Source organism: Mus caroli, unplaced genomic scaffold, assembly GCF_978045245.1.
Source record: "Mus caroli unplaced genomic scaffold, Mus_caroli_1 scaffold_3, whole genome shotgun sequence".
Classification (NCBI taxonomy): Eukaryota; Metazoa; Chordata; class Mammalia; order Rodentia; family Muridae; genus Mus; species Mus caroli.
In genome coordinates this window covers 86898742-86926107 of record NW_028227258.1, presented here as the reverse complement: position 1 = coordinate 86926107, position 27366 = coordinate 86898742, and the positions used below count along the sequence as shown (strand labels likewise).

Genomic DNA, 27366 nt, shown 5'->3' with positions numbered 1-27366 from the left:
AACTACAACCCTATAAAATATCCAAAAGAAATTTCCAGTGATAAAGCAAAGGCTCAGCCCAGTAGCAGGAAGCCCTGCTGTTTGCTGTAGACATAAGAAGTTAGATTGCCATACATTTATCAAAGTGAAATGCATTCCACCCAATGTGAGTGACAGCATGACAAGCTTTATAATGATGCAACAGTTTAGTAACCAGAGTGAAAATTGAAGGACAAATTTGCTTTGGAAAGAATCCAGGTAGTCGTAATATTGATCACTGCTGTATGTGATCAATTTTGATTCATAAGACATGTTTTTGCACTTTCTTTTAAGATTATAAAACCTTTCATGGAGCTCCATAATGATGAAATATCTGATGTTTGTTTCATTTCTGTCTAGTTCAGATTTATTCACTTAACTATAATTTATTGAGTACCATGCACATGTATGGCACAATCCAAGAATCAGACACCATCCATGACTTCAAGAACACTGACATTGACTTACATTATCTTCTACCATGTAATTAAAATATTAATATGTGTTAGATTTTAGGAAAGACAAAAATAAATTTAACAAATAACTATTATCTTTTAGTCAAAATTTTAAAGTTAAATATAGATGCACAGTGCAGATTCTGTTAATTTCAATAATTGACGTCAGAACAAATTGTTCAGAGACCTCAAAAACTAAGACAACTAAATCAAGGAGGGTATCCTAAAGGGTCTGATTCTGAGTTTTCTTGCTGCTCTATATCCAAAGCAATGGTTTTCACTTAAATCTAGCAAAATGTAGTCACAAAGTAAACACTACAAGGCTAAAAGACTACTAACATCTTATAGAAGCAAACTAATGAAGGCACATGCATGATCCAATGAAGGACAATTGGAGTACACAGGAAGAAACACCCACATCTACATGAGCAACTCCAAAAGATCTGAAGGCTGCCAAACACCCGACATTAGGATTGTAATAGCAGACAGGAAACTGCAGGAGAACGTATTACAGTGCCAGGAAACTGTATGATGGTTAAGTACCAAGAGTCGATGCAGCCTGAGTGTGAAATTAATAAATGAGAAGAGAAAGAAGTGATATAAGACAGCCAGTGGGAGGAGGTCTTTGTGTGAAAGGTTGAGAATTTCAGAGTTGAGAGTCAAATGGAGAGTAGAGATGGAAGACTGAAGATTATTCATTCATTCACTTCTTGTCCTGCAGACTACTTTTTTGTTTGATTTGATTTTGTTTTAGGTTGTTTGTCAGTTAGGTTTTTTTTTATTAACATAATGAAAGCTATGTGGAGTCAAGCTTTTCTGCAAATATGAAGACTTGGTAAGCAAGGTTTGCATGATTCAGTATTTTTGAGGGGAAAAGGTCAGTTTTGGGTTTGGTTTGGTTTGGTTTGGTTTGGTTTGGTTTGGTTTGGTTTGGTTTGGTTTGGTTTGGTTTGGTTTGGTTTGGTTTGGTTTGAGTCTCTTTGTGTATCCCCAGATTGCCTAGAATTCACTCTGTATACAAGACTGGCATTGAAAAAAGTAGAGGTCCACCTGACTCTGCCTCCCAAGTGCTCAATTTAAAGTGTGCACTACCACGTCCAGCAAACACAAACATTTTAAAGTTAGAGCAATGATTTGAAGAGGGAAGATTATGAACAGTGTTTGGTTATTGAATCAACAAGAATTGGCAGCTGACTGATACCATTTAAGGGGAAAAGAGATTTGTGGTAGATTTTAGGAAAAATAAGTTACAAGAATTAATTTCAAGATATTAATTGGGTTGTAGATATGGGGTTGAATATTAAAGTCTAAATATTATTGTTGCTCCTATAACACAGATACATTCCTCTAATAAAGAACAGAAAAATATCTCCACTTATTATCCACTTTTATCTTCAGAACCAAGCATCTTGAAATTTCTCATTAATATATGTATATGTATGTATGTATGTATATATGTATGTATGTATATATATATATATATATGCATATGCTGAACACACACTTATACGTGTGTGTGCTTGCTGGATGTATTATGAGTACCACCTGTTCATGGTACCTGTGAAGGACAGAATAGTGCATTGGCCATCTGATACTAGTGTTGTGGGTGACTTTGAACACAACCATGTGGAGTCTAGAAACATAAGGTAAATCCTTCACAAAAGCAACAAGTGCTTTTAATCAGTCATCCATCTAGCCAAAAATCTATAATAGATTTGACTGAATCTTAAAGTTTGTAATTATGTAATATGGAAATTTTACAGTACATAAAATTTACTTTTGGATATTAAGAAATTTATTAATTAGATTTCTTAATGTGCTCAGAATTCAATCTAGACTACATGATTCTGGAGTCATTGCCCACTATATTGAGACTGCCCTATCAAGATAAGAGTACATCTCAGTGGTAGAGTGGTGTATAAGGCATGTATAAGGCTCTAAGTCAAATCCTTAATATCACCAAATACAGACAAAAGTGTTCCAGTAAGATCATCAGACACATAGACATTTAATTGAAAATCACCCTATACTTGATATATTTTCATTATCTCAAATGTATAATTTAATGAGTCTTTTAATATTAAAGTGATAATAGATAATCAACTCTGCCTTTTCACTATTTTACCTAAGCAACACTTCCTTATTCCCAAATCTGTTTTTTTTTTTTCATGTTGAATTAATGAGAACTTTGAATGCTCTTCACTTTCAATATCCAATAAAGGGAATTAAACCTTTAAGTACATGATTTGAACAAAAATTTAATGTAATACTTTTTGTCCAGGTGTCAAGAATTCTTATGAAGCAACAATCAATCAATACTTATTCCAAATGTAGAGTTCTCAATACTTAGCTAGTTTGCATGAACAAGTGATATCTCTCAGAGAAATCTGGGGTCCAAGGGAGATTATTTCCATAGGACCTTGAAAAGCAGTGGAAAAATAAAATATGTAGATGTACTTACTTTATCCCTGGAGAAGCTGAAAAGTTGTTTTCTCTCAGCAAAGAATTGAACTGCTATGACACTGGCTGAATGACCCCATAGAACACCAACTGGTTTAGACAGGACATAGGGATTCCAAAGGCAAACTTTATTGTTTATGCCAGCCGTTGCTAGTCAGAATTTAAAAGGAAATACAATGCTTTTAATAATCTTTTTGAAAAGAGTTTGTCACATGTATGTCTATAAGTTGAAAAGTGTCTCCTGTTGAACACTAGTATCCCCATCTTAAAGGAAGAAAAACACTAGCATTGCCCAACTAGACTTGCTTTCAGTTGAATGGAGGATATAGGTTGATGTTGAGGCAAGGTTATGCATGTGCTAAAATAGGAAAAGATAGTCTCATTTAGGAATCCACCCACAACTTGCCTGGGTACACTCATTCCCCTTTGCCGCACAGTTCCCTATCTCTAGGACACAGGGAAGTTATATAGCATGAAAGGTATTTGGGGGTGGGAGGGAAGAACTAAATGTTCACAGGTTACAAGTCAATAAATAAAAGTATTTTACCAATTTTTCAAGCTTGCCCAAGACACCAAGCATCACAAATACTTCCAACCTTGTTGTAGATCAGGTATTTCTGATCCTACAGAAATATTCAAGGACCATTTCAAGACCAACCTGTGTAGTATGAAATATAACTCTCTGGTTGTTTCTTAGTCTTGAACTGGCTATGCCGCTGTGATTATCATCCTTTCCAGCACTGCTGGAAGTGCCAAATAGATAAGTAGAGGACTGAATAACTAGCCAGCCAGTGAGTTAAATGGGAGATATATGAATCCTTACTAAACACTTGCAGCCTTCTCGGATATAGGTGTAATATTCTTGGAATTCCTTGCAACTTGCAAAGCCTATATTAAGGTATATTATATGTGCTGTTATCATTGAGAATTTTAAGTATCTGTGTTACTAACACCATTATTTTTTCTGTAAATGGTAATTACTAAATATGGATTTGCATGATCTGTACCATAGGCTATATGTGTTCTCTATAACTACTCCATTAATTTTTCAATAACAGATGTACATGTCAGGTTTCTAGTGGTTGAACATACAGATTCATAAATCAAATAATCAATTTTCAGAATATGTAGGTATCTCATTTAAAAGATTAATATTGGGAAAACATTATGTCTCCTATAACTTTGTATCAAAACAATATTACCATAATAAATTAAAACCAAGAGAGCCTCTAAATTTGTAAAACAAAAAAGTTTGAAAATATATTACAAAGAGTATTTAGGATTTGCAGTTATGCTGATATGTGCAAGTGTGTGTGCTTTATGCATTTGCATGTATACCTTCATGTACCTGTGACACATAGGTATATGTGCACATGTGGCATGTGTTTTTGTGTGCCTATATGTGTATATGTGTGTATGCATATGTATTGGTGATGAAAGTGATTGCTTGGTTGGGTTCAGCCTTTGACAGTGTTAGAAAGACAGGAGAATAGCAGATGCTGTACAAACTGTCTTCTTTCCCTATATCATCTTCCACCCCCACCAATTCTAATAAAAAAAGACTCATTAAAGCATTGGGGAGCTTTCTCATATTTCACCCCAGTGTAATTCAAACGCACTGCACATCATATGCATCATTATCAAACATTCTCAGGCAATAAAATGTAGGCTGCTCAATTTGGTCTCCCTGGCAATAAAGCAACAAGGTGCAGTACTTCTCTGCATACAAATTGCATAGTAGACAATTTATGAGGCCCTCATAGTTACCATGATTTATTTTACATACCAATTAAATTGAGCCGAGAGTGGTAATCAAAAGCGTGAATGCCCTGGGCAATGTTGAAAGATGTCATTTTAAGGAGTTTTTTTGACTTCTCTCTCCATGCCAACACCACAGTATTTATACCACTCATTGTACTGGAAATAAATGCATCTAAAGAAGCATTGTAAGTAACTGAAAAAAATAAGAATATAATCTTCAATTGTTTATTCATCAGATATTATCAATAGAAATATTTAAATATAATAATAGTAAAGTTTACTCTCAGTGTGTGCTGACATGTCTTAGCACTCAGAATAGCTCATTCACCCATCCCATTACCAAAGACTTTATAGCAAAAAAAGAATAGCATATCCCCATTCTGACTTTCCTCCCATTCTAGAAAACCTTAAGGGTTTTGTTTGTTTATTTTTTTGTTTGGGGAGGGCATAGATCAGTAAGCAACATTCAAATTTCACAAAAATTATGAGGCATTGTGTAGACAGAAAATTAACCAGTAGTCAAAATTTTATAGTTTACCACCCTGACCTGAGTTAGGCAAACAAAAACTACCAAGCTTCTGCTTGCTCTAGCTCACAGTTAAATCATAGTTTGTTTAAAATTTGAACAATCTAGAATGTTTAAGAGTAAATGGGCCAGGTCTCAGACTTGGTATGATTCCCAAATGTAGCTAAGATTCAGGTCAATATGTCGGACCCTTGTTCAGATGTTGTGGATAAAATCCTACTCCCTGTGCAAAGAATGGGCTGGCCACCTTGTATCATAATGGGTTTTCCTTCTTGTCATAATCACAAGCTCCCCAACTCAAGTAACTGGTTTTAGACCAACATGGAACATAACACCCTCTACACACATAGACTCCATCTCTTGTTTGTTTGTTTTTTTTATCAGAAAAATAATTTACTTGTATCCAAAATTGAAAGATATGTGCCTTGACACAAAGATGAAGTTCTTGCATCACCAAAGCATTCTGTCACTTGTATAGCATAGGGAAAGTTGCTTAAACATAACCACTTTTTCATTTTTTCTGCCTGCTGCTTCTTAGGCAGAATCAAGTGAGGTAACATAGTCTTGGAAGACAATTTTCAGTGGATTGGAAGCATTTCCATACATCTAATGAAGCTGAGCTCTGGCTGCCATTTAGTCAAGATTATCTTTTTAAAGGCATGTGTATCACAAACAGATGTGGAATGCAGAGGTAGTGTCTCCCTTTGAAGGAAATGGCAGGCATGAAGAAAAAAAAGTAGCTTTCTCTGGAGCAAAGGAATTGTATGTCCTGTGCTTCTGTAAAAAGCTCAGATTTCTTAAATATGGGTTTCTTCTCTACAACATCCATGGGTAGGCACAAATATGCCTTGTGGACTTGTAGCAAATGTATCAATTGCATGTGTGTGTGTGTATGTGTGTGTAATCTATTGCTCATTTCAAATGATCTGATAACATTGTATTACTGATTATCCTTGAGACAGTATTTTAACTGTAAATTGGAGAGAGCATGAGGACTGGCAGGATGGCTAAATCCAGGTCAAGTTGCTTACCTCCACTTGATGTCCTGAATCTAATACCAGGAGACCACATGATAGAAGAGAGAACAGGCTATCATATATTGTACACTGTTCCCCATGCTCATACCAGAGTGCACTCAGACACCATACACACACAGACTCACAAAGTCTCACACAAAGAAATGAATGTAAAAATAAATGTTTTCAAAAGTAAGACTATTCAGTCTTCATAATCCTTAGTAGGTACTGGTATGTTTAAATAATTGTAGTTTCTTAAATTGATACATTGAAACCTACTCTGCAAGGTAATGACAATTGGAAGGGCTCCACATAGGAGGTGAATAGGAATTTATGACCTCAGTATTGGGTTGGTGGCCTCATATAGGAAAACTGAGGGAGGTTGTGTGTTCCTTTTATTATGAGAAGACACAGCTGGAAGATAGTATTTATAATTCAAGAAGTGTCCTTTTCCAGACACTATGTCTACTGACAGTGTAATCTCTGAACTTTATGTCCTTTAGAACTATAAAAATAAATGTCTGTTATTTATGTTATTCAGAACATGTGCTTATATAAATATGCATAAACAAATTTCCAAATAATTGCTACAAGCAAGGAAGCTGAAGAATAGCTAGCTATAATCACTTCTATCTTACCTATTCTATTGAGTTAATTATTTCTAAAAGCAGCTGGAATCTGCTCATTAAAGAGCTGATATTGACACGGGAATGGCCTAATTTAATATATTTCATTTCTATCTCCCTAACTATTAATTATATCACATTCATAATTTATATTTAATGATATTGAGACTATTTAGAGTACCACCTACATTAGTTCTCATTGGTACCACAGACATTGGTTGTCAAAGGATGTTTTCCAATCTTCAAAATTACTGGGTATTTGTTAACACCTGTGGTGTGATGAAGATACTGAAGAACTAGATTCCCTCTGTACTTTAGAAATGTGACTCTGAGCTTAGAGGAATGTAAACAAAATAATCAGACAATATCTTATCCCATAGTATTGTTACACAGCATTGTACAAGGATAAGTTAAAGGAAAGGCAACTATGTAAGACTCAGTGTTTGGAAGGCATTTCACAGTCATTCTATTGATGACGGAGATATTACAAAACACATGACTTGCATTAAAGAATCAGGAAATAAAAATGAGAAAATTCTTGTGTGCGTTGACAGGTATGTGTTATTAGCAATAAGTAATAATAATGATGATAATTAATAATAATAATAATTAATAATAAGCAAATAACTATCACCCCAGGTTAAGGTTTATCAGTTAATGGTGCCTCCTGTTCTTGCAAAGAACCTGAGTTTGGTTCATGTCCAGTGACTCACAAAATATCCATATTCATGGGGTCTGACAATTTCTTCTCACCTACTTGGGCAACCTCACCTACATACACATTCCTTACCCTGAGACACACATACCAACACATATTTTTTTTTTAGTCTACAAATTAAGAATCTCCCAAAAGTATGGCAGTCTCTAGATGGTCCATCCTTTCGTCTCAGCTCCAAACTTTGTCTCTGTAACTCCTTGGATCCATCCCATAATCAGCCTCCAAATGCTGACACCATTGCATACACTAGCAAGATTTTGCTGAAAGGACCCTGATATAGCTGTCGCTTGTGAGGCTATGATGGGGCCTAGCAAACACAGAAGTGGATGCTCATAGTCAGCTATTTGATGGATAACAGGGCCCCCAATGGAGGAGCTAGAGAAAGTACCCAAGGAGCTAAAGGGATCTGCAACCCTGTAGGTGCAACAACAATATGAACTAACCAGTACCCCCCCGGAGCTCGTGTCTCTAGCTGCATATGTATCAGAAGATGGCCTAATCAGCCATCACTGGGGAGAGAGGCCCATTGGTCTTGCAAACTTTATATGCCTCAGTATAGGGGAACGCCAGGGCCAAGAAGTGGGAGTGGGTGGGTAGGGAGTGGGGGTTATGGGGAACTTTCGGGATAGCATTTGAAATTTGAAATGTATATAAAGAAAATATCTAATAAAAAAAAAAGAATCCCCCAAAGGAAACTGCATGACAGCACATATTTGTGCTGTCTCTGAGATGGGAGTATGAAAGAATTTTGAGCCCACAACCTACATTTTATTTTACAGATAACAAAACAAAACTCACCAACACAAGTTTAATAATGAAGCTAAAGACAGAAGGTGATTATTTCAAACTCGGGTCTGGAGTTCTGATATTAACTTGGTGATCAGAATAATGGTGTATAACATGACTATCACAGATTGAAACTCAATGCTAGATGCTAGCAGAGCCAAAATACAAATTCTGTCTGCAGAACCAGACTCCTTGACAACTATGACTGCTCATGTTGTAACATGCAGAAGAGTCACTGGAAGATCAGAGTGAAAATGTGGATTCTCGCTGTGCCAGCCTGACTGAGCATCACTCACATGGTTGCTCATAATGCTGCTTACACTCCCTAAGGACCACGCTTAAGGTAACAAGATGGTGGGAAGAATTCTGTAGAATATAGACATTACTACACATACTAAAGAACTAATCAACATTTATTAAGTTTCAGAAACCAAATATTTATTTAGAATCTGATGAAAACCATGAACTCCTTCAGAAACATGTGGACCGAAAGAAGTTTTTGTCTACCAGGATTTTAAGAACCTGCTCACCACAATTCATACCTGATAGAACTGAGGAACCTCTGAATGCAATGTAATGGAGGATTAGAAAAGAACACTCCACTTGCTTTCTTGTGTGGCTCTTCATACTGTTTTCTGGGAAAAGGTTTGGATATATACCCAGGAGTCCCCTATATGAGCCAGTCTGTACTCAGGCTCACCGTGCTTGCATCTGAGACTCCCAAGAACTGGGATTGCAAGCATATACCACTGCACCTGGCATCTTTGGACAATCCAAAGTTCCTTTTACTAATTATTTACGTTAATCGAAGCACAAGATAGATTCTGCTTTTTAGTCTTTTACTTCTTTAATGCAGATAACTTTAACCAGATGTTTAACTGAATCTCTTCTGCACTGGTGTTGAACACAGTCTCTTCTTCAAGACAAAAGGGAAGCCAAGATTAAAAAGAGAATCTCAGAAAGAGAAGCCTCTCGGGTACACAGACTAACTCACTATGAAGAGTCAGGAAACACAAGTGATGCTACTGAACAAGATGGTCCAGGTTTCCAGTCTGTTCTGAGCTCATCCTCCATTGTTAATTGCCCTTGCCCTCTTGGCTATTTTTTATAATGAAAAAAATCATTTGTTGGCTCCTTCTCATGTACCAGGCTGCATGACTGGAGTTCTCAGCCTATCATCATCTTCATTGTGCAAGTTATTTGAAGTTTGCTGAGGAGGAGATAGGCATTCTAAAACTCCGTTTGCTCCAGGTCATATAACTAATTACAGACAGAGAGGAGACTGAACTGATGGTGAGATCTCCTCTTCTCCTCTACTGTGTTCTCCCTTTCCAGCAAGCAGCACTGTTACACAAGTGTCGGGACCACTTCTGGGATTACTTCTTCTGCCTGCTACATTTCTGCACCCTGTGGCCTCACTCTGAAAACAAATCCCCACTTGAACTTCACTTTTCCCTTCCCTTTCCCTTCCATTCCCAACTCTTTCAAGTTGCTACGGAGTCTCCATGAGAACCACAGTTCTATATCTTCCCTAAATATCTCCATCCTTCTATCTCTATCTACAATCCACTGTACTTCCTTCTTATGAACGAAAAAGAGATGCTGACAGAGAGAGAGTGAAGAAGGCACGGATGGTGGGAGAGGGAAGGAGGTCTAAAGGAATAAGCTGTAAAGTGAATGCTTTGAGATGCCTTCGAGGAAAGTTCATTTCAGGGGCATTCACCTGCTGCATGATGGTAATTTTCTAAATATATCAAAGTATAAATATTTTGGATGTAAACTACTGTTCAGGGACTCGCTGAATCTATTTGTTTTCTTTTGTTTACAGAAAATATTAAAGATTACTATGGTTTGGCACTCAAAATCAGTATTGTAAGATCTAAGGTATAAAAAAGTTGTACCATAACCGTATCATCAACTCCACAGAAATTCCATAATGTAATTATAATAGAATCAAAACAGAATATTCCTATCAAGAAAATTTCCTACAAGTCTAGCAGTCTCAATTAATCTGGACCCCCGAGATCTCTCAAACACTGGACCACCAAATAGACAGCGTACACCAGCTGGCAGGAAGCCTCCCAACACACATATAGTAAAGCACTTCTGAGTGTATGTATATTCATTCAGAGATAAAGCATCTAACCCTTAAGAAACTGGAGGCCCCAGGGAGTTTAGAGGTGGGATGGGTGGTGGAGACATCCACGTGGAGACAGGGGGTGGGGATGAGGTATGGGATGTATAACAGTCTGAAGGTGAATGAGGCAGGGGATAAAATATGGAGTGTAAAAAATAAATTAATTTTAAAACAGGAAAAAGAAAATTTCCCAATTATACCCAATTACCGTCTTTGTTTGGGGGATTGAAAGACACAGTACTTTATCCTGCTCTAGTGTTCAAATCATTGTCCTAAACTTTGAATCTGCAGCTTACCAGCTGACACTTATGGGTCTGTAAGCTTACATACTGGAGTTTCAACAATTCATGCTTTATATATAAATCAAGGTACAACTTGGTTTTCATCTGTGGAATGCTAGATCTTCTGGGGATACATGAGTAAAAGATGAGAGAAGAAGGAAGCACTTCTTTAAAACTAAATTGTCTAGAAAAAAATTATTCCCTCACTTCTTTAATTGTAGTAAGAAAATCACATACATAATAAATTATACATATATAATACATATACATGTATATACATATACATGCAAACATGTACATAACACACACACATGCTCGCATGCACACAAGGCTTGACCCACCAAATGACTCAGAGAGATGCAGACACCCACAGTCATCCACAGTCAAACAGTGGATGGAGCTTGGAGACTCTTATGTAAGAACAGGAGGAAGGATTTCAGCCCCTATCATGATAGGAACTCCACAGGAAGACCAAGAGAGTCAACTAACCTGGACCCTTGGAACTCCCAGAGACTGAACCACCAAAGAACATTCAGAAGCTCAATCTAGGCTTCCCAAGACATATGTATCAGATGTGCAGCTTAGTCTTCATGTGAGTCCTGAACAACTGGAGCAGGGCTATCCCAAAATCTGCTGCCTGTATGTGGGGTATGTTCTTCTAGCTGGGCTGCCTTGTCTGGCCTCAGTAGGAGAGGAAGCACCTAGCCTCCCAAGGACGTGTAGTGCCAGGATAGGGGGATACTACCCAGGGGAAACCCCACCCACTCACAGGAGAAGGAGAGAGAAGGATGGGGGAAGGTTTGTGTGAAAGAGTGACCAGGAGAGGGGAAATGCATTGGATGTTAAGTGAATAAGTAAAAAATATATATAAAATAATTTTTCAAATCTCTCTAGAACATTAAGCTGTGGAACAATATGGGCTGGACAGATTATTATTTGGCTTTCACACTCTCAGTGAGTTTGAGAATTAAAGAGAAAAATAACTTAATTTTGTTACATTTTAAGAATAAAGGCAAACTTGAATATATTGGTTCAGTAAGATGTTGACTTTTGACACTTCTACTTTCTTGCTACATATGGATTTAAAAGGACATTAAAGATTTTTTTCTTTCATATTTAGGCTCTGTGTCTGCCTGTGACTGTCTCTGTCTCTGTCTGTCTCTGTCACTCTCGGTCTCTCCCCCTCCCCCCCTCTCCCTCTCAAGTGTGTGTGTCTCCCTCTAAGTGTATGTGTCTCTGTGTGTGTGTGTGTGTGTGTTTGCGTGGTGTGTGTAGTTTGGGTGAGGAGTAATGAGATTGTTCTAGAAGAAGCTAGAGAAAGGAAAAGAAGGGCAAAGTAATATAATTTTATTTCAAGTAAAAACATAAATAAAAATTAAAGACAAAATAGAAAGGCATCCAAGGAACTTGCCATTAATTGATCCTTGTCCTCATTTGTACTGTCAAAATGAAACTGCCAAGGAGCAATTAGTTAATGGGTGAAGTGACTTGAAAATGAAAAGCAATACTCAAAAGTGAAATGGTATTGTGGCCTGTACTTAACATAACCAGGAGCCCACCACACTACACTTGGAACAGATCCAGGACTGGTAGGGAAGCCTGGGTCATTTATAACTAGGGATAAGTCTTACAGGGTTTAGGCTTTCAGTCTGAGTCATAGGAGGAAGCACCCCACTTTATTATGACAGTTTTAAAGGTTTTCTTCATAAAGAGGCATTCAGATCCTCGCCATACCTTGGAGTCTTATTCCATCAACGTTTCCACCCAAGCAACAGTCACATCAAACAGTAAATATAAGAAACATATGTCTACTTGGCCCTTAAAAGTCAAAAATGTGTTTTTAAAACAAAGCCCACGTGGCTAAACATATTTTTTTAAAGAACAAAATTAATTTCTCTGACTTGCAGAATGTCAGGCAGACATGTATGTATAATACAAGCAGCCTGAAGGAAGAGAATCCTTTTTTAAACCCAGGTCACCATCTCACAGCTAATTTCAATTGCCTTAAATACAGCATGAATCTCAGCAAGAAAGGCAGCAGGGTCTAGCTTCTCCTTTAACTGGGAGGATAATTGCATCCTGGGAAGCAAAACAGCACATACACAAGTCCCTAGACCCAGCTTCTCTTGCCAGCTTCATACCCATCAATGATAAAAACTCCTTGAGGAAACACAACCTGGTGTCAGTGTTTTAAGCTCTCAGTGCCAGCTCTATTAATTACTGCAACAATTAGTGTTTTTTAAATCTTTATTTGCTGGTTTTTATTTCCTTCTGTGTGTGACCAAAGGAAGTTGAAGAATATATTTTCATATAATAAAAGCCCATCATTTTCATTTTAGCAATATTTCTTCCAAACTGCATCTTCTAGGTAAGAACAACCACCGAGTGACAACCCAACCACTTTGTTCATTTGTTTATTTGTTTGTTTGTTTTTGTTTGTTTGTTTGCAGACAAGATCTTGCTCTGTGGCACAGGATGAACTTGAACTTTCTGTATAGCCCAGGATAACCCCAGACTTACAATATCCCCTCAAAAATTGAATTCTAGAATTAAAGACATACATTACAACACCTGGCTCATATTTCTTTAATTGTGACAGTCCCAGGCAATAAGTTCAAAAACATGCCCCATAGAATACCACTCCTTAAAAGAAAAGGCTCTGAGATTCAAGACAGTCTCTCTACTACTGCCCCAAATATCTATATTCACTCTGCAGTCATTTAAGGGTATAATTATTTTTTTGTTAAACTATGACACAGACCCAATAAGGAAAGATGAAAACACTTTCTCCTTCAAAGTTTTAATAAGTCTGAAACTTACGTCCTAGTGAAAGCATATATTAACACTGTTAGGACTAAAACTGAGTTTCCCACTGACATTTAATATAACAGATATTTTACTTTTAGGGTTTTTAAAAGCATATTCTCATATTTGTGGTATTTTCCTCACTTGTACATTCTCTTACACTCAGAAGAAAAGGGCTTAATATCTGCTTGAGAAACTGTAAGCATATCCACCAATACTGCTGAAGTGTGACAGATATCAAATCTAAGCAGCCATTACTTGGCAACCTCTGGAAGAGCAGGTCTTGGGAATCAGAGAGATCATGGTCTGCAATCTCTGCAGACCTCACTGAGCTACAGTTTGCTTTATTTTCTATTTCTCCCCCCTTTCATTTCATTTTCATCTCCCTCTATTTTCTTTTTTTTTTTTTAAATATTTTTATTACATATTTTCCTCAATTACATTTCCAATACTATCCCAAAAGTCCCCCATAGCGCCCCCCACTTCCCTACCCACCCATTCCCATTCTTTTGGCCCTGGCATTCCCCTATATTGGGGCATATAAAGTTTGCAAGTCCAATGGGCCTCTCTTTCCAGTGATGGCCGACTAGGCCATCTTTCGATACATATGCAGCTAGAGACAAGAGCTCCAGGGTTCTGGTTAGTACATCATGTTGTTCCAACAATAGGGTTGCAGATCCCTTTAGCTCCTTGGGTACTTTCTCTAGCTTCTCCATTGGGAGCCCTGTGATACATCCAATAGCTGACTGTGAACATCCACTCCTGTGTTTGCTAGGCCCCGGCATCGTCTCACAAGAGACAGCTATATTTGGGTCCTTTCAGCAAGATCTTACTAGTGTATGCAATGGTGCCAGCGTTTAGAAGCTGATTATGGGACGGATCCCTGGATACAGAAGTCTCTAAATGGTCCATCCTTTCATCACAGCTACGAACTTTGTCTCTGTAACTCCTTCCCTGGGTGTTTTGTTCCCAATTCTAAGAAGGTGCACAATGTCCACACTTTGGTCTTCATTCTTCTTGAGTTTCATGCGTTTATCAAATTGTATCTTATATCTTGGGTATCCTAAGTTTTGGGCTAATATCCACTTATCAATGAATACATATTGTGTGAGATCTTTTGTGATTGTGTTACTTCACTCAAGATGATGCCCTCCAGGTCCATCCATTTGGCTAGGAATTTCATAAATTCATTCTTTTTAATAGCTGAGTAGTACTCCATTGTGTAAATGTACCATAATTTCTGTATCCATTCCTCTGTTGAGGGACATCTGGGTTCTTTCCAGCTTCTGGCTATTATAAATAGGGCTGCTATGAACATAGTGGAGCATGTGTCCTTTTTACCGGTTGGGACATCTTCTGGATATATGCCCAGGAGAGGTATTGCTGGATCCTCCGGTAGTACTATGTCCAATTTTCTGAGGAACCGCCAGACTGATTTCCAGAGTGGTTGTACAAGCTTGCAATCCCACCAACAATGGAGGTGTGTTCCACTTTCTCCACATCCTCGCCAGCATCTGCTGTCACCTGAATTTTTGATCTTAGCCATTCTGACTGGTGTGAGGTGGAATCTCAGGGTTGTTTTGATTTGCATTTCCCTGATGATTAAGGATGTTGAACATTTTTTCAGGTGCTTCTCTGCCATTCGGTATTCCTCAGGTGAGAATTCTTTGTTCAGTGCTGGTTCTTTGAGAAAATCAACAAGATAGATAAACCCTTAGCCAGACTCACTAGAGGGCACAGGGAAAGCATCCTAATTAACAAAATCAGAAATGAAAAAGGAGACATAACAACAGATCCTGAAGACATCCAAAACACCATCAGATCCTTCTACCAAAGGCTATACTCAACAAAACTGGAGAACCTGGATGAAATGGACAAGTTCCTAGACAGATACCAGGTACCAAAGCTGAATCAAGATCAGGTTAATGATCTAAACAGCCCTATATCCCCCAAAGAAATAGAAGCAGTCATTAATAGTCTCCCAACTAAAAAAAGCCCAGGACCAGATGGGTTTAGTGCAGAGTTCTATCAGACCTTCAAAGAAGATCTAATCCCAGTTCTTCACAAACTATTCCACAAAATAGAAACAGAAGGTACTCTACCCAACTCATTCTATGAAGCCACAATTACTCTGATACCTAAACCACAAAAAGACCCAACAAAGATAGAAAACTTCAGACCAATATCCCTTATGAATATTGATGCAAAAATCCTCAATAAAGTTCTTGCTAACCGAATCCAAGAACACATCAAAACAATCATCCATCCTGACCAAGTAGGTTTCATCCCAGGGATGCAGGGATGGTTCAATATACGGAAATCCATCAACGTAATCCAGTATATAAACAAACTCAAAGACAAAAACCACATGGTCATCTCGTTAGATGCGGAAAAAGCATTTGACAAGATCCAACACCCATTCATGATAAAAGTCTTGGAAAGATCAGGAATTCAAGGCCCATACCTAAACATGATAAAAGCAATCTACAGCAAACCAGTAGCCAACATCAAAGTAAATGGTGAGAAGCTTGAAGCAATCCCTCTAAAATCAGGGACTAGACAAGGCTGTCCACTTTCTCCATACCTATTCAACATTGTACTTGAAGTCCTAGCCAGAGCAATTCAACAACAAAAGGAGATCAAAGGGATACAAATTGGAAAAGATGAAGTCAAAATATCACTTTTTGCAGATGATATGATAGTATATATAAGTGACCCTAAAAATTCCACCAGAGAACTCCTAAGCCTGATAAACAGCTTCGGTGAAGTAGCTGGATATAAAATTAACTCAAACAAATCAATGGCCTTTCTCTACACAAAGAATAAACAGGCTGAGAAAGAAATTAGGGAAACAACACCCTTCTCAATAGTCATAAATAATATAAAATATCTTGGCGTGACTCTAACTAAGGAAGTGAAAGATCTGTATAATAAAAACTTCAAGTCTCTGAAGAAAGAAATTATAGAAGATCTCAGAAGATGGAAAGATCTCCCATGCTCATGGATTGGCAGGATCAACATTGTAAAAATGGCTATCTTGCCAAAAGCAATCTACAGATTCAATGCAATCCCCATCAAAATTCCAAATCAATTCTTCAATGAATTAGAAAGTGCAATCTGCAAATTCATCTGGAATAACAAAAAACCTAGGATAGCAAAAACTCTCCTCAAGGATAAAAGAACCTCTGGTGGAATCACCATGCCGGACCTAAAGCTCTACTACAGAGCAATTGTGATAAAAACTGCATGGTACTGGTATAGTGACAGACAAATAGACCAATGGAATAGAATTGAAGACCCAGAAATGAATTCACACACCTATGGTCACTTGATCTTCGACAAGGGAGCTAAAAACATCCAGTGGAAGAAAGACAGCATTTTCAACAAATGGTGCTGGCACAACTGGTTGTTAACATGTAGAAGAATGCGAATCGATCCATTCCTATCTCCTTGTACTAAGGTCAAGTCTAAGTGGATCAAGGAACTTCACATAAAACCAGAGACACTGAAACTTATAGAGGAGAAAGTGGGGAAAAGCCTTGAAGATATGGGCACAGGGAAAAAATTCCTGAATAGAACAGTAATGGCTTGTGCTGTAAGATCGAGAATTGACAAGTGGGACCTCATGAAACTACAAAGCTTCTGCAAGGCTAAAGACACCATCAATAAGACAAAAAAACCACCAACAGATTGGGAAAGGATCTTCACCTATCCTAAATCAGATAAGGGACTAATATCCAATATATATAAAGAACTCAAGAAGGTGGACTCCAGAAAGTCAAATAACCCCATTAAAAAATGGGGCTCAGAACTGAACAAAGAATTCTCTATTTTCTTCATACTAAGACAATTGAGCTTCAAACAACCAAAAGTCATTGTTATCTGGTATTGGTTGCTACAACTCAGAAGATTCCTTTTCATTGGTTAAGAGTTCAGTAGTTCCACATTCAGGTGAATTTTAAGTCTAGAAACTAAGTAGGAGAAGAATTTTACATTCCTCATATGTGAATACATGTGTATGTGGACACACACATATGAAATAAATTATGTGTCTATGTATGTGAGATAAATTGTATGTCTATATTGTGAGATATTGTGTGTGTGTGTGTGTGTGTGTGTGTGTATGCATATACCTACATGAACTAGGGCCTCATGTAAGTTAGGTAACTACTCTACCAGTGAGCAATGTACCCATCCCCTATGCCTCTTTTCAGTTCGATGTTGAGATAAAATCTCAGAAAGCTTTCAGTATAGCTTTGAGTTCATGCTGCAGCTCAGGCAGTCATGATTCTCTTGCCTTAGTTCTGATTAGCTGTAGGTGGATATGAATATACATACATATATTTAAACACAGAGATAGAAGATAGGTAATTAGGTAGATGATAGATAGATAGATAGATAGATAGATAGATAGATAGATAGATAGATAGATAGAAAGGGTAGATGGATGGATGGATGGATGGATGGATGGATGGATGGATGGATGGATGGATGGATGATAGATAGTGGGTAGACAGATAGGTAGATATGATATAATTGATATTTGATGCTTACACACAAAACCTAGAATACAAGCCTCCGGGCATATCTGTGAGTCATTATCTAAACTAGATTGATTATCATGTATGCCCATGAGTGATTTTGTTTATTATCTTAACTGAATAGGAAATACCTACCCTTAATATGGATGACAATTAGATATATATTTTTAAAAAAAATCTCAGGAAAGCCTTTTTGCTTTTCTTGTTCTAGTTTGCTGTTATGTGTCACTGTGAGTTTATCTACCTGTTGACAAGCTTGTTTCACCTGTTGCTGTCATTATCCTGCCATTAGTCACTGACATGGAAACCTTAGATTAAAAACCACCAGCTCTCTAGGAATCCGGAAACTAGCCTGAAACTTTTGAAGCATTTGACCTCCTATATTGGTCAGCTACCAATACTCAGCCTCTTCAGTATGAAAATAGCTTTTATTGTATATATATATATATATATATATATATATATATATATATATACATATACATATTATGTCCATCTCCAAACATTATACATGTACACACATTCTATTGATTCTGTTTTTCTAGAGAACCCTAATAATAGATATCAATATGATATATGAATGATATAAATGATAAATATAAATATCTATCTAAATGGTAGATGAATGATCATTCATCTATCATTAACATACATAAGTGCATGAACACACATATGCATATAATATTTCTGTTGCTCATTCCAAGTTTACAGTGATTTGGAGAGGTATAACCTCACATAGGATTTCTGAGGTCATAGATAAAATCTCCTCTGACTTATTTCCAGACAACAGCTGAGAATGACATGATGAAAATCTGATGAGGAGTAAATTTACCCTGACCTATGGAACAATATCATATGGCAGACAAGAAGACAAATAACTCTTGGATAGGGATCCTGTGTTATACATTAATTTTAAGAGGTCTAAATAAAACTAAGGAAGAATTTGGAATACATCTTAGGTAGGAAGATGTTTGAGCATGACTCATCTGCAGAAATTCTTTCTTGATATAATCTTAACCTTTTCAAAAGTCTCATACTACAGGCTATTTCTCCTTAGTTATCCATATTACCATAAAGTATTGGAACACAAATAATCAATTTCAAAAATACTACTGTAGATTTCAGAATGTACTGCTTTGTGCTTATAATTTATTCGTTCATTTATGTGTGGGCATATAGCACTTAATTCAAAAGCAGTTTCTATAACTTCTTTCAGTTCATTTCTAGCACATTGATCCTTATTTTGGTATTATAAAAATTTGAAGCATAATTTTGTGAATGTCACAATAAGAGATGAATTCCAGTGTTGTTTTTCCCCAACTAATATCCTACCAAAATCAGAGGATGGATAAAATGTACTGAATATATGATTTATACTAAAAAAAAAAGTAAGTCATAATTTACTGTCACTTGTATGGGTCTTGATTTGGGGCCACATATTAGAAGATCAGCATGAGATCAAAAACTCATAAAGCTGCCTGAAAAGCCAAGAGTTCGTACCTTTGACAATCCATTTTTAAACTATATTAAAAGTTGACCACTGATGTTAATTTTCTGTATATTTTACTCAAATCAATGAGATTACTAATTTCTCTTATTGTTTTTTAATTGCATTCTATTTACTTATAATAATAAATATTTTTTAAAAAATAAAATTACATTCTAACTTATTTTCTTTTTTATTGTTTTTCTAATTTTCTTTTGCTTTTCAATTAATTTATTTATTCACTTTATATCCCAATTGCACCTCCCTTCTCTTCCAAGATCCCCCCTCACACAGCCCCTTGCTCTCATTCCTCAATCTCCTTCTCCTTTGAGAAAAAGAAAGACCCCCTGAGTACCAACCCACCATGGTACATCGACTCACTGAAGGACTGGGAATATCATCTCCCACTTAGGCCAGTCTCAGTTAGGCAAACAGGATTCACAGGCAAGCAACAGAGTCAGGGCCAGTCTCTGCTTCTGATGTTGGAGTACCTACATGAAGACTAAGCTGAACATCAGTTCTAATTGTGCAGTGGGGACTAGATTCTGTCTACAATAAATGCAAGGGGAAAAATGGAGCAGAGACTGAAGGAATAGCCAACCACTGATCTTCCCAACTTGAGACCAACCCTTGGGCAAGAACTCATCCACAACACTATTAATGATACTCTGTTATGCTTGCAGACAGGAGCCTAGAATAACAGTCCTCTGAGAGGGTCCACCCAGCAGCTGACTGAAACAGATGCAAAGACCCAGAGCTAAACATTTGAGAGAGCTCAGGACATCTTGTGGAAGAGCTGGGGAAAGGATTGAGGAACCCAGAACTCCACACTAAGGCCAACAGAGTCAACTAACCTGGACCTTTGGGGGCTCCCAAAGTAGGAGTGATTTCTATTCATTAAAGTACATTTTCACTAATGTAGCAATTTTTACATAAGAAAATCACCATAACCCTTAATATCTGTACAGTACAGATACTGAACACTTAGTTCTCGAATCATCAAGATCATTGTTTTTAGAATTAAAATATATTATGAAAATCATTAACTCATTAATAATTAAGTTTTAAGAAAATTTTAGCATTTTACAGACACTGATCTATAAAATAATCCTTTCTCAAAGAGCTACTATTCATGCATTCTAAACAGGAAGAACTCATACAATATATCAAGAGGGAGAAAGGAGGGAGGAAAGTATGGAGTGAGGGAAGGAGAGAGAGGAAAAGGAGAGAAGGAGGAGGAAGACAGAGACAAACAGAAATAAAGAAACAGAGAGAGCTTTATTTATAATTTGGAGGCAGAGGAAGAAAACTCACATGTCCTATGTCAGGCTGAGCTGTATAATAAAACTTCCTCTAAAGAAGGAAACAAAGGGAAAAATGGTGAGTTTGAGTTTGAATGAATCTTTCTGATAAAGTATGTGTTGAAAAATTTTAAATATGTATACATAATAAGGTAAATAGCTAAAATATACAAAACAAAGTATCAGTAAAATTAATTCAAAGCTTAAAAAAGACAAAGTAGAAAGAAAATTACATTCTGAAGGAAACACTAATGTTTCTAATAAGAACACAGAAAAAATAAAATCACTCCTGAGGAATTTCTTTAATTCTTTCTCTAAGCACTGAGTGAATGACTGACATAGGTTAGGAGCAGAGTGGACTTGAGGCTGATTAGATTCTATAACAATTTTCTTCCGTCTTCCGAGAGTTCTGAGTGCATAGTTCACCTGAATTAACTGAATGAAGCATACATCTTAGAAGAAAATGAAGCCAGCACTCAGGATAAAGTGAGTCTATGCCAAAACCTCCAGAGAACCAATTATTGGTTTCTAAATTTAAACATTCAGTGTGTAACACTTTCATTAAAGAAATAAAGGTAGAAAGTGAAAATTACTGTTTCTTCCTGCTACTATTCAAACCCAGTACCTTGCCGGACCCAGTCTCCATGATGAAGTGTGTGCTGTAATACGTGACAACATTTGTGACATCCAGAGACCAGCTCTGCCCAGTCAATGGTCATAGTGGCTTCTTCATTATCACATGCATTAGCAGGGCGCTCAAAAAGGGAAATCATGGCTGCTGTGAAAGCAACTGCTTGAACCTTGGGTCATCAAAAGAGAAACAAACACAGGCAGCTTAAGGACTGTTCAACAGTTTTATGGACCCTAACATTAACAAGGAATAGATCGTGAGTTAGGAACATTCTCTACGATATTACTTAAAGTATATAAATCGATGACAGTAGAAGAACCACCATACAGTGCACAGAGTGGTTTCCAACTATTGCTTTTCACTTTAATAAGGACTTGTCACTGAAAACAGGAAGAATGGAAGCTTTCACGGTCATGAAAGAGAATTGATTGTTCAAGCCTCTTCAGTGTCTGGCACACTCCACTGTCATTGAGTAAGTAGAGACTTCTCTTATTTAAGATCAACTTGATAGGATGAGAAGTGACTGTATCCAATGTCACAAGTTCAATTTTACCATCATTCCTGCCTCTATTCCTTTGTTATGTGATATGAAATAGGAATACTCTCTTAGCTCTTTAACAATGGAAATCTCACAAACCAAAACAAGTACTTTGAAAGGAATACTACTTTGACAATAGGAAATCAGTTCATACATTAATGGTAAATATTTATATTGGGATCTATTGTATTAAACTTTTATAATGTAGCATTTGTAAGTTTTGAAATTAAAAAATATAATTACACACACAGACAAGAAGATCATAACAAAGGTATATATTTTATAAGTCAAAGGTGGAATTGTAATATAACCCATCTATTTCATGTCCAATGAGTGTAGCCTCATAATTTATAAAATAGAAGTGATGCTCAACATATTTGAATTTCTACTTTGATTTAGAGTTTTAAGATGAACTCCTTATTGTTCAGTCACATCTTCCTCTCACTTACCTTTCCAGTTATATCTCCAAAAGAAAGGATTGAGTCTTTGGGATCAATAGGATCATACCAATAATCCATGCATATGGGAGCTCCTTGCAGACCTTGGAGTTTGTATTGACAAGGAAATTCTTCTTTGGACAGTAGATCATAAAAACAAATCTCTTTGCTTGTAAAAGCCACTGCTATCTAGAAAAATCAAAGGATATTAGTGATGGATTTAGTGAAATTGATACACAAAGCAAGTATACACATAAAATTTCCAAATGAGAGACAGTTCTCTGAGAGCCCTTAGCAGAATTCTAAAAGTATGCATAGTAGCACAACTTCTAACATTGAACTCTAATCAAAAAAATCAAAACAAAACATATTAATTACCAAAGACTTTTGAGCACCTTTTCTTTTCTATTTTAATCCTCCGTCCACCACCATGCTACATCCCTAAGAAGTACTTCTTATATTCCCTACAGGTAAAATGGTGTTGTCAGGAGTTCTGTTCCATCATTTTCTAATCTTTTTGCATAACTATCAAGTGTATTTATAAACAGTTTGTACCTTGTTAACATTTTCCAGAGAAACCAAACTTGTCACCCACAGGTGTTTGAGTTTGATGGCATCTGAAGTGATAGGAAGTGATTCTTGCAACTTTAAGTTCTCTCCCCAGATTCCTAGTAAGCCTTCCTTGCTAATAGTTAAGTAACGACTGGAACTTTTTAAGAAAACTACTTTCTGAATGGTGTCCTTGTGTTTTCCTGGGAGGAATTCAAGGTTCTTCCATTGGGGAACGACTGTTGCCTTTGCTCGTTCATCTCTCTCATAAAGCGATAACAGTATAAATGAAGTCAGCTTGTCCCAGTCAATGAAGCCATCCCGGGCCACATCCACTTTGTCAAAGAGTTCTCCATACTCTTCCTTTGTGCCCCAACCCACAGTTTCTGCCATCTTCTGTACAAATTCTTCTCTGGACATACAAATGGTTTGACTCGGATCTTGGGACTAGAAATGAGAATAGAGAAGTAAAACAACAGAAAACTCATTACAGAGAGAAGAGCATTGTGCTGTCTCCAGGTTGATTTGGTTAGTAATTCTTGAGTGTGGGAAGAAAAGCACCTTTTACTTTTGGGAGGTTCTATACTTACATGAATTTGGACAGGAAAGATAATTTATAGGGCTAGACGCTACATGTTCATTTACACATATTAATGAAGAAGAGTTAAAGAATATGTGTTGATAAGGAGGGGATTGAAGAGACTGTAGGACATTGGTTAGGGAGCTGGAAAAGACAAGGTAAGGATTCAGAAAGAAAGCATTCCTTATAACAATTTTATTAGCTAATGAAATCCCATTTTGGACTTCTGACCTCCAAACTGCAAATCAATAAAATTTCATATTTAAGCCACTAAGTTAGTAGTAATTCTTTATAGCAGCAACAGAAAGCTAACATAGTGGTTTGTAGAAGGATATAAACCCTTGAAAAAGCTTTATAGAGCCAGTAAAACTACAATATGATGCAATTTTAATTCAAGGGTAAGAAATCTACTTCTGTAAATACCATATTATAAGAGACACTATAATATGAAACTATAGTGTCTGCAAATGGAAAGTTAGCAAAAACTAAAGCAGAACTCCCAGAAGAAACACTGAAAGATTTCTACAAATCTCTAGGCAACACATTCTCAACCCATTCTCAAAAGGGGCTAATACATCATTGTATTTGAAGTGTATTTCTATTGAAAAACTCCTTATTTAACATTATTGTCACATCTCCTAACTGATTTCACAACAATTAGGATTGTAATTCATGACAGAATGAAGCCATTATGCATGTTTTGGAATTTTCTAATCTTTTTGAAAATGAGAACATTAGTGACATTTCACAACTGATTTAAACAGCAAATCATGAGGAGGAAAGGTAAGGATAGAAAGTTGAAAGAAAGGAAGGAGATAAAGTATATAGGAGGGAAACAGAAATGGGGGGAGAAGGAGAAAAGAAAATAGGGAGAGGGAGAGATGGAGAGGGAGAGGCAGAGGGAGAGAGAGAGACAGAGAGGGAGAGGGAGAGACAGAGAGGGAGAGGGAGAGAGAGAGACAGAGAGGGAGAGGGAGAGGGAGAGGGAGAGGGAGAGGGAGAGGGAGAGGGAGAGGGAGAGGGAGAGGGAGAGGGAGAGGGAGAGGGAGAGGGAGAGGGAGAGGGAGAGGGAGAGGGAGAGGGAGAGGGAGAGGGAGAGGGAGAGGGAGAGGGAGAGGGAGAGGGAGAGGGAGAGGGAGAGGGAGAGGGAGAGGGAGAGGGAGAGGGAGGAGGGAGAGGGAGAATGTAGATGATGTAGAATGTAGAGATGGGCAAGACAGCACTTCCTTGGCTTACAGTGTCTGAGCTAAAAGGGGCGGAATGTCAGCCTCCTGGAATGTCAACCTCCTGTGATGTTGTTTGTGAATCTAGGAGACCCACATTTTTTTTTTACATCCCTGGAAAGACCACTACAGTGCTGAGAGTAAAGATTCCTACTGACTAGGACCATACAAAGTAATTGGAGTGGAAGGCAAATATATAGTCTGTACATACTTCAAATAATAATAGTGCTTAATATAAATATTGGGGTTTGGGAAGAAGGAATCAGCTTTCCACAAGAGGAGCCGAAGATTGAGAAAACACCAAGTATATGAGGTATTGTGTAAGATTGAGGAAACACCTAGTATATGAGGTACTGTATAAGATTGAGGAAACACATAGCATATGAAGTACTGTGTAAGATTGAGGAAACACCTAGTATATGAGGTACTGTGTAATAAAGATGTGTTTTGTTGCCATGTGTCTGTGTCATTTGTCACATGACCCCCCCTCGCTCATATCTGTTAGGTCCATTTGAATCATAACCTGTGTTAGTTACATTATTTCTCTGTTTAGCTTATGTCTCAGTGACCTGCCCAATAGAGGATACTAGAAGGAAAACTCCCTTCCAATGAGTCTAACTATCCTCAAGAAAACAAAAAATAATTTCACACCATTAAAACCAGTAGAGAAAACTCTCTCTCTCTCTCTCTCTCTCTCTCTCTCTCTCTCTCTCTCTCTCTCTCTCTCTCTCTCTCTGTGTGTGTGTGTGTGTGTGTGTGTGTGTCAACCATCACCAACATAAAAATAACAGGAAATAACAATCATTTGTCAATAGTATCTCTCACCATCAATGGACTCAATTCCCCCAGTAAAAAGACACAGGCAAGTTCACAGCACTAAATGACCTCATAAAGAATTTGGAGAGTTCTCATACTAAGGAATTAAAAGCATATATGAAGCCTCTAGAAAAAAGAAGCAAACATACCAAGGAGGAGTAAAAAACAGGATATAATCAAACTCGAGATTGAAATCAATCAATTAGAAACAACAAGAACAAAATAAAGAATAAGCAAAACCACAAGAGCTGATTATTTGAGAAATCAACAAGATATATAAACAATTAGTCAAACTAGCTGAAAGTCAGAGACAGTACCCACATTAACAAAATCAGAAATGAAAAGGGGAACATAAAAGACACTGAGGAAATTTTAAAAGAACATTAGGTCTTACTTCAAAAGCATACACTCCACAAAAAGGAAAATCTACTAAAATGGATGATATTCTAAACAGATTCCAAATACAAAAGCTAAATTAAGATATAAGGAAAACTATCTGAATAATTCCATAAGCCCTAAGAAAACAAGAAGCAGTCAATAAAAGCCTCCCATCTAAAACAAAACTGTGGGACAGATGGCTTTAGTGTTGCATTCTTCCAGACTTTCAAAGAAGAGCTAAGGCCAATAGTCCTCAAACTATAGTCACTGAAATAAAACAGAAAGAATACTGCCAAATCATTCTATGAGGCAACAGTTACCCTGCTACCTAAACCACACAAAGACTCAACAAAGAAAGAAAATCTCAGACGAATTTCCCTTATGAAGAACAATGATACAAAAATATTCTATAAAATACTCGCAAATCAAATCTAAGAACATATCAAAGACATCATCTACCATGATCAAATATGCTTCATCCCAGGGATGCAGGGATGGTTCAATATTCAAAAAAAAAAAAAACCATATAAACAAACTGAAAGAGAAAAAAACACACGATCATCTCAAAAGATGATAAAAAAAAAGCATTTGAAAAAGTCCAGCACCCTTTTATGAAAACATCTTGGAAGGTCAGGGATACAAGGGGCATATTTAAAGTCACTGAAGCGAACACTCAACATCAAACTAAATGGAGAAAAACTTAAAGTCTGGGACAAGACAAGGCTTTCCACTCTCCGCATATATCTTCAATGTAATACTTGAAGTTCTAGCATGAGTAGTAAGCCAACCAAAGGAGATCAAGGTGATACAAGATGGGAAGGAAAAAGTATTGATTGCTACTTGTGGATGACATACATTAGTATATAAAAGCAACCCCAACATTCTATAAGAAAACTCCTACAGCTGATAAACACCTTTAGGAATGTGGCAGGATACAAATTTAACGCAAAGAAATCAAAAGCCCTCCTTTGTACAAACAATAAATAGGTTAAGAAACAAGTTAGAAAGTCAATACCCTCCACAATAGACATAAATAATATAAATATCTTGGTGTGACCCTAACCAAGAAAGTAAAAGAGCTATATGGCATATAGATGTTTTTTGTCTTTGCCATCAAAGACTGTTATTTGAGAGTTTGGGGGGGAGTGGGGAGAGAATTCTAGATGTACATTACTGTTAATTTTAGTAAGTTATCTTCTCTATAAGGAGGAGATTGTTGCATATTGAGTAAATCTAAGAGATTTACCAGAGGATCAAAATATATGTAGGAGGCCCCCCAAAAACCAGAATAGCCTGA

At 37.0% G+C, this 27366-nt stretch overlaps 1 protein-coding gene across 3 annotated transcripts in view; it reads right to left on the bottom strand.

Annotated features, from left to right (window-relative positions):
• The window catches only part of Wdr49 (WD repeat domain 49), a 172235-nt gene that overhangs the window by 124441 nt on the left and 20428 nt on the right, over positions 1 to 27366 (bottom strand). For all 3 annotated transcript variants that reach the window (XR_015046620.1, XM_029475360.2, XM_085835338.1), the window contains exons 2-6: positions 23079 to 23519; positions 22536 to 22712; positions 21543 to 21717; positions 4720 to 4887; positions 2935 to 3083 (exon numbers count right to left, since the gene is read on the bottom strand). Coding sequence is in view for 2 of the 3 variants with exons in the window: in XM_029475360.2 (XP_029331220.1) it covers positions 2935 to 3083; positions 4720 to 4887; positions 21543 to 21717; positions 22536 to 22712; positions 23079 to 23519 (1110 nt within the window). In the remaining variant the exon portion in view is untranslated. The remainder of the gene's footprint in view (positions 1 to 2934; positions 3084 to 4719; positions 4888 to 21542; positions 21718 to 22535; positions 22713 to 23078; positions 23520 to 27366) is intronic.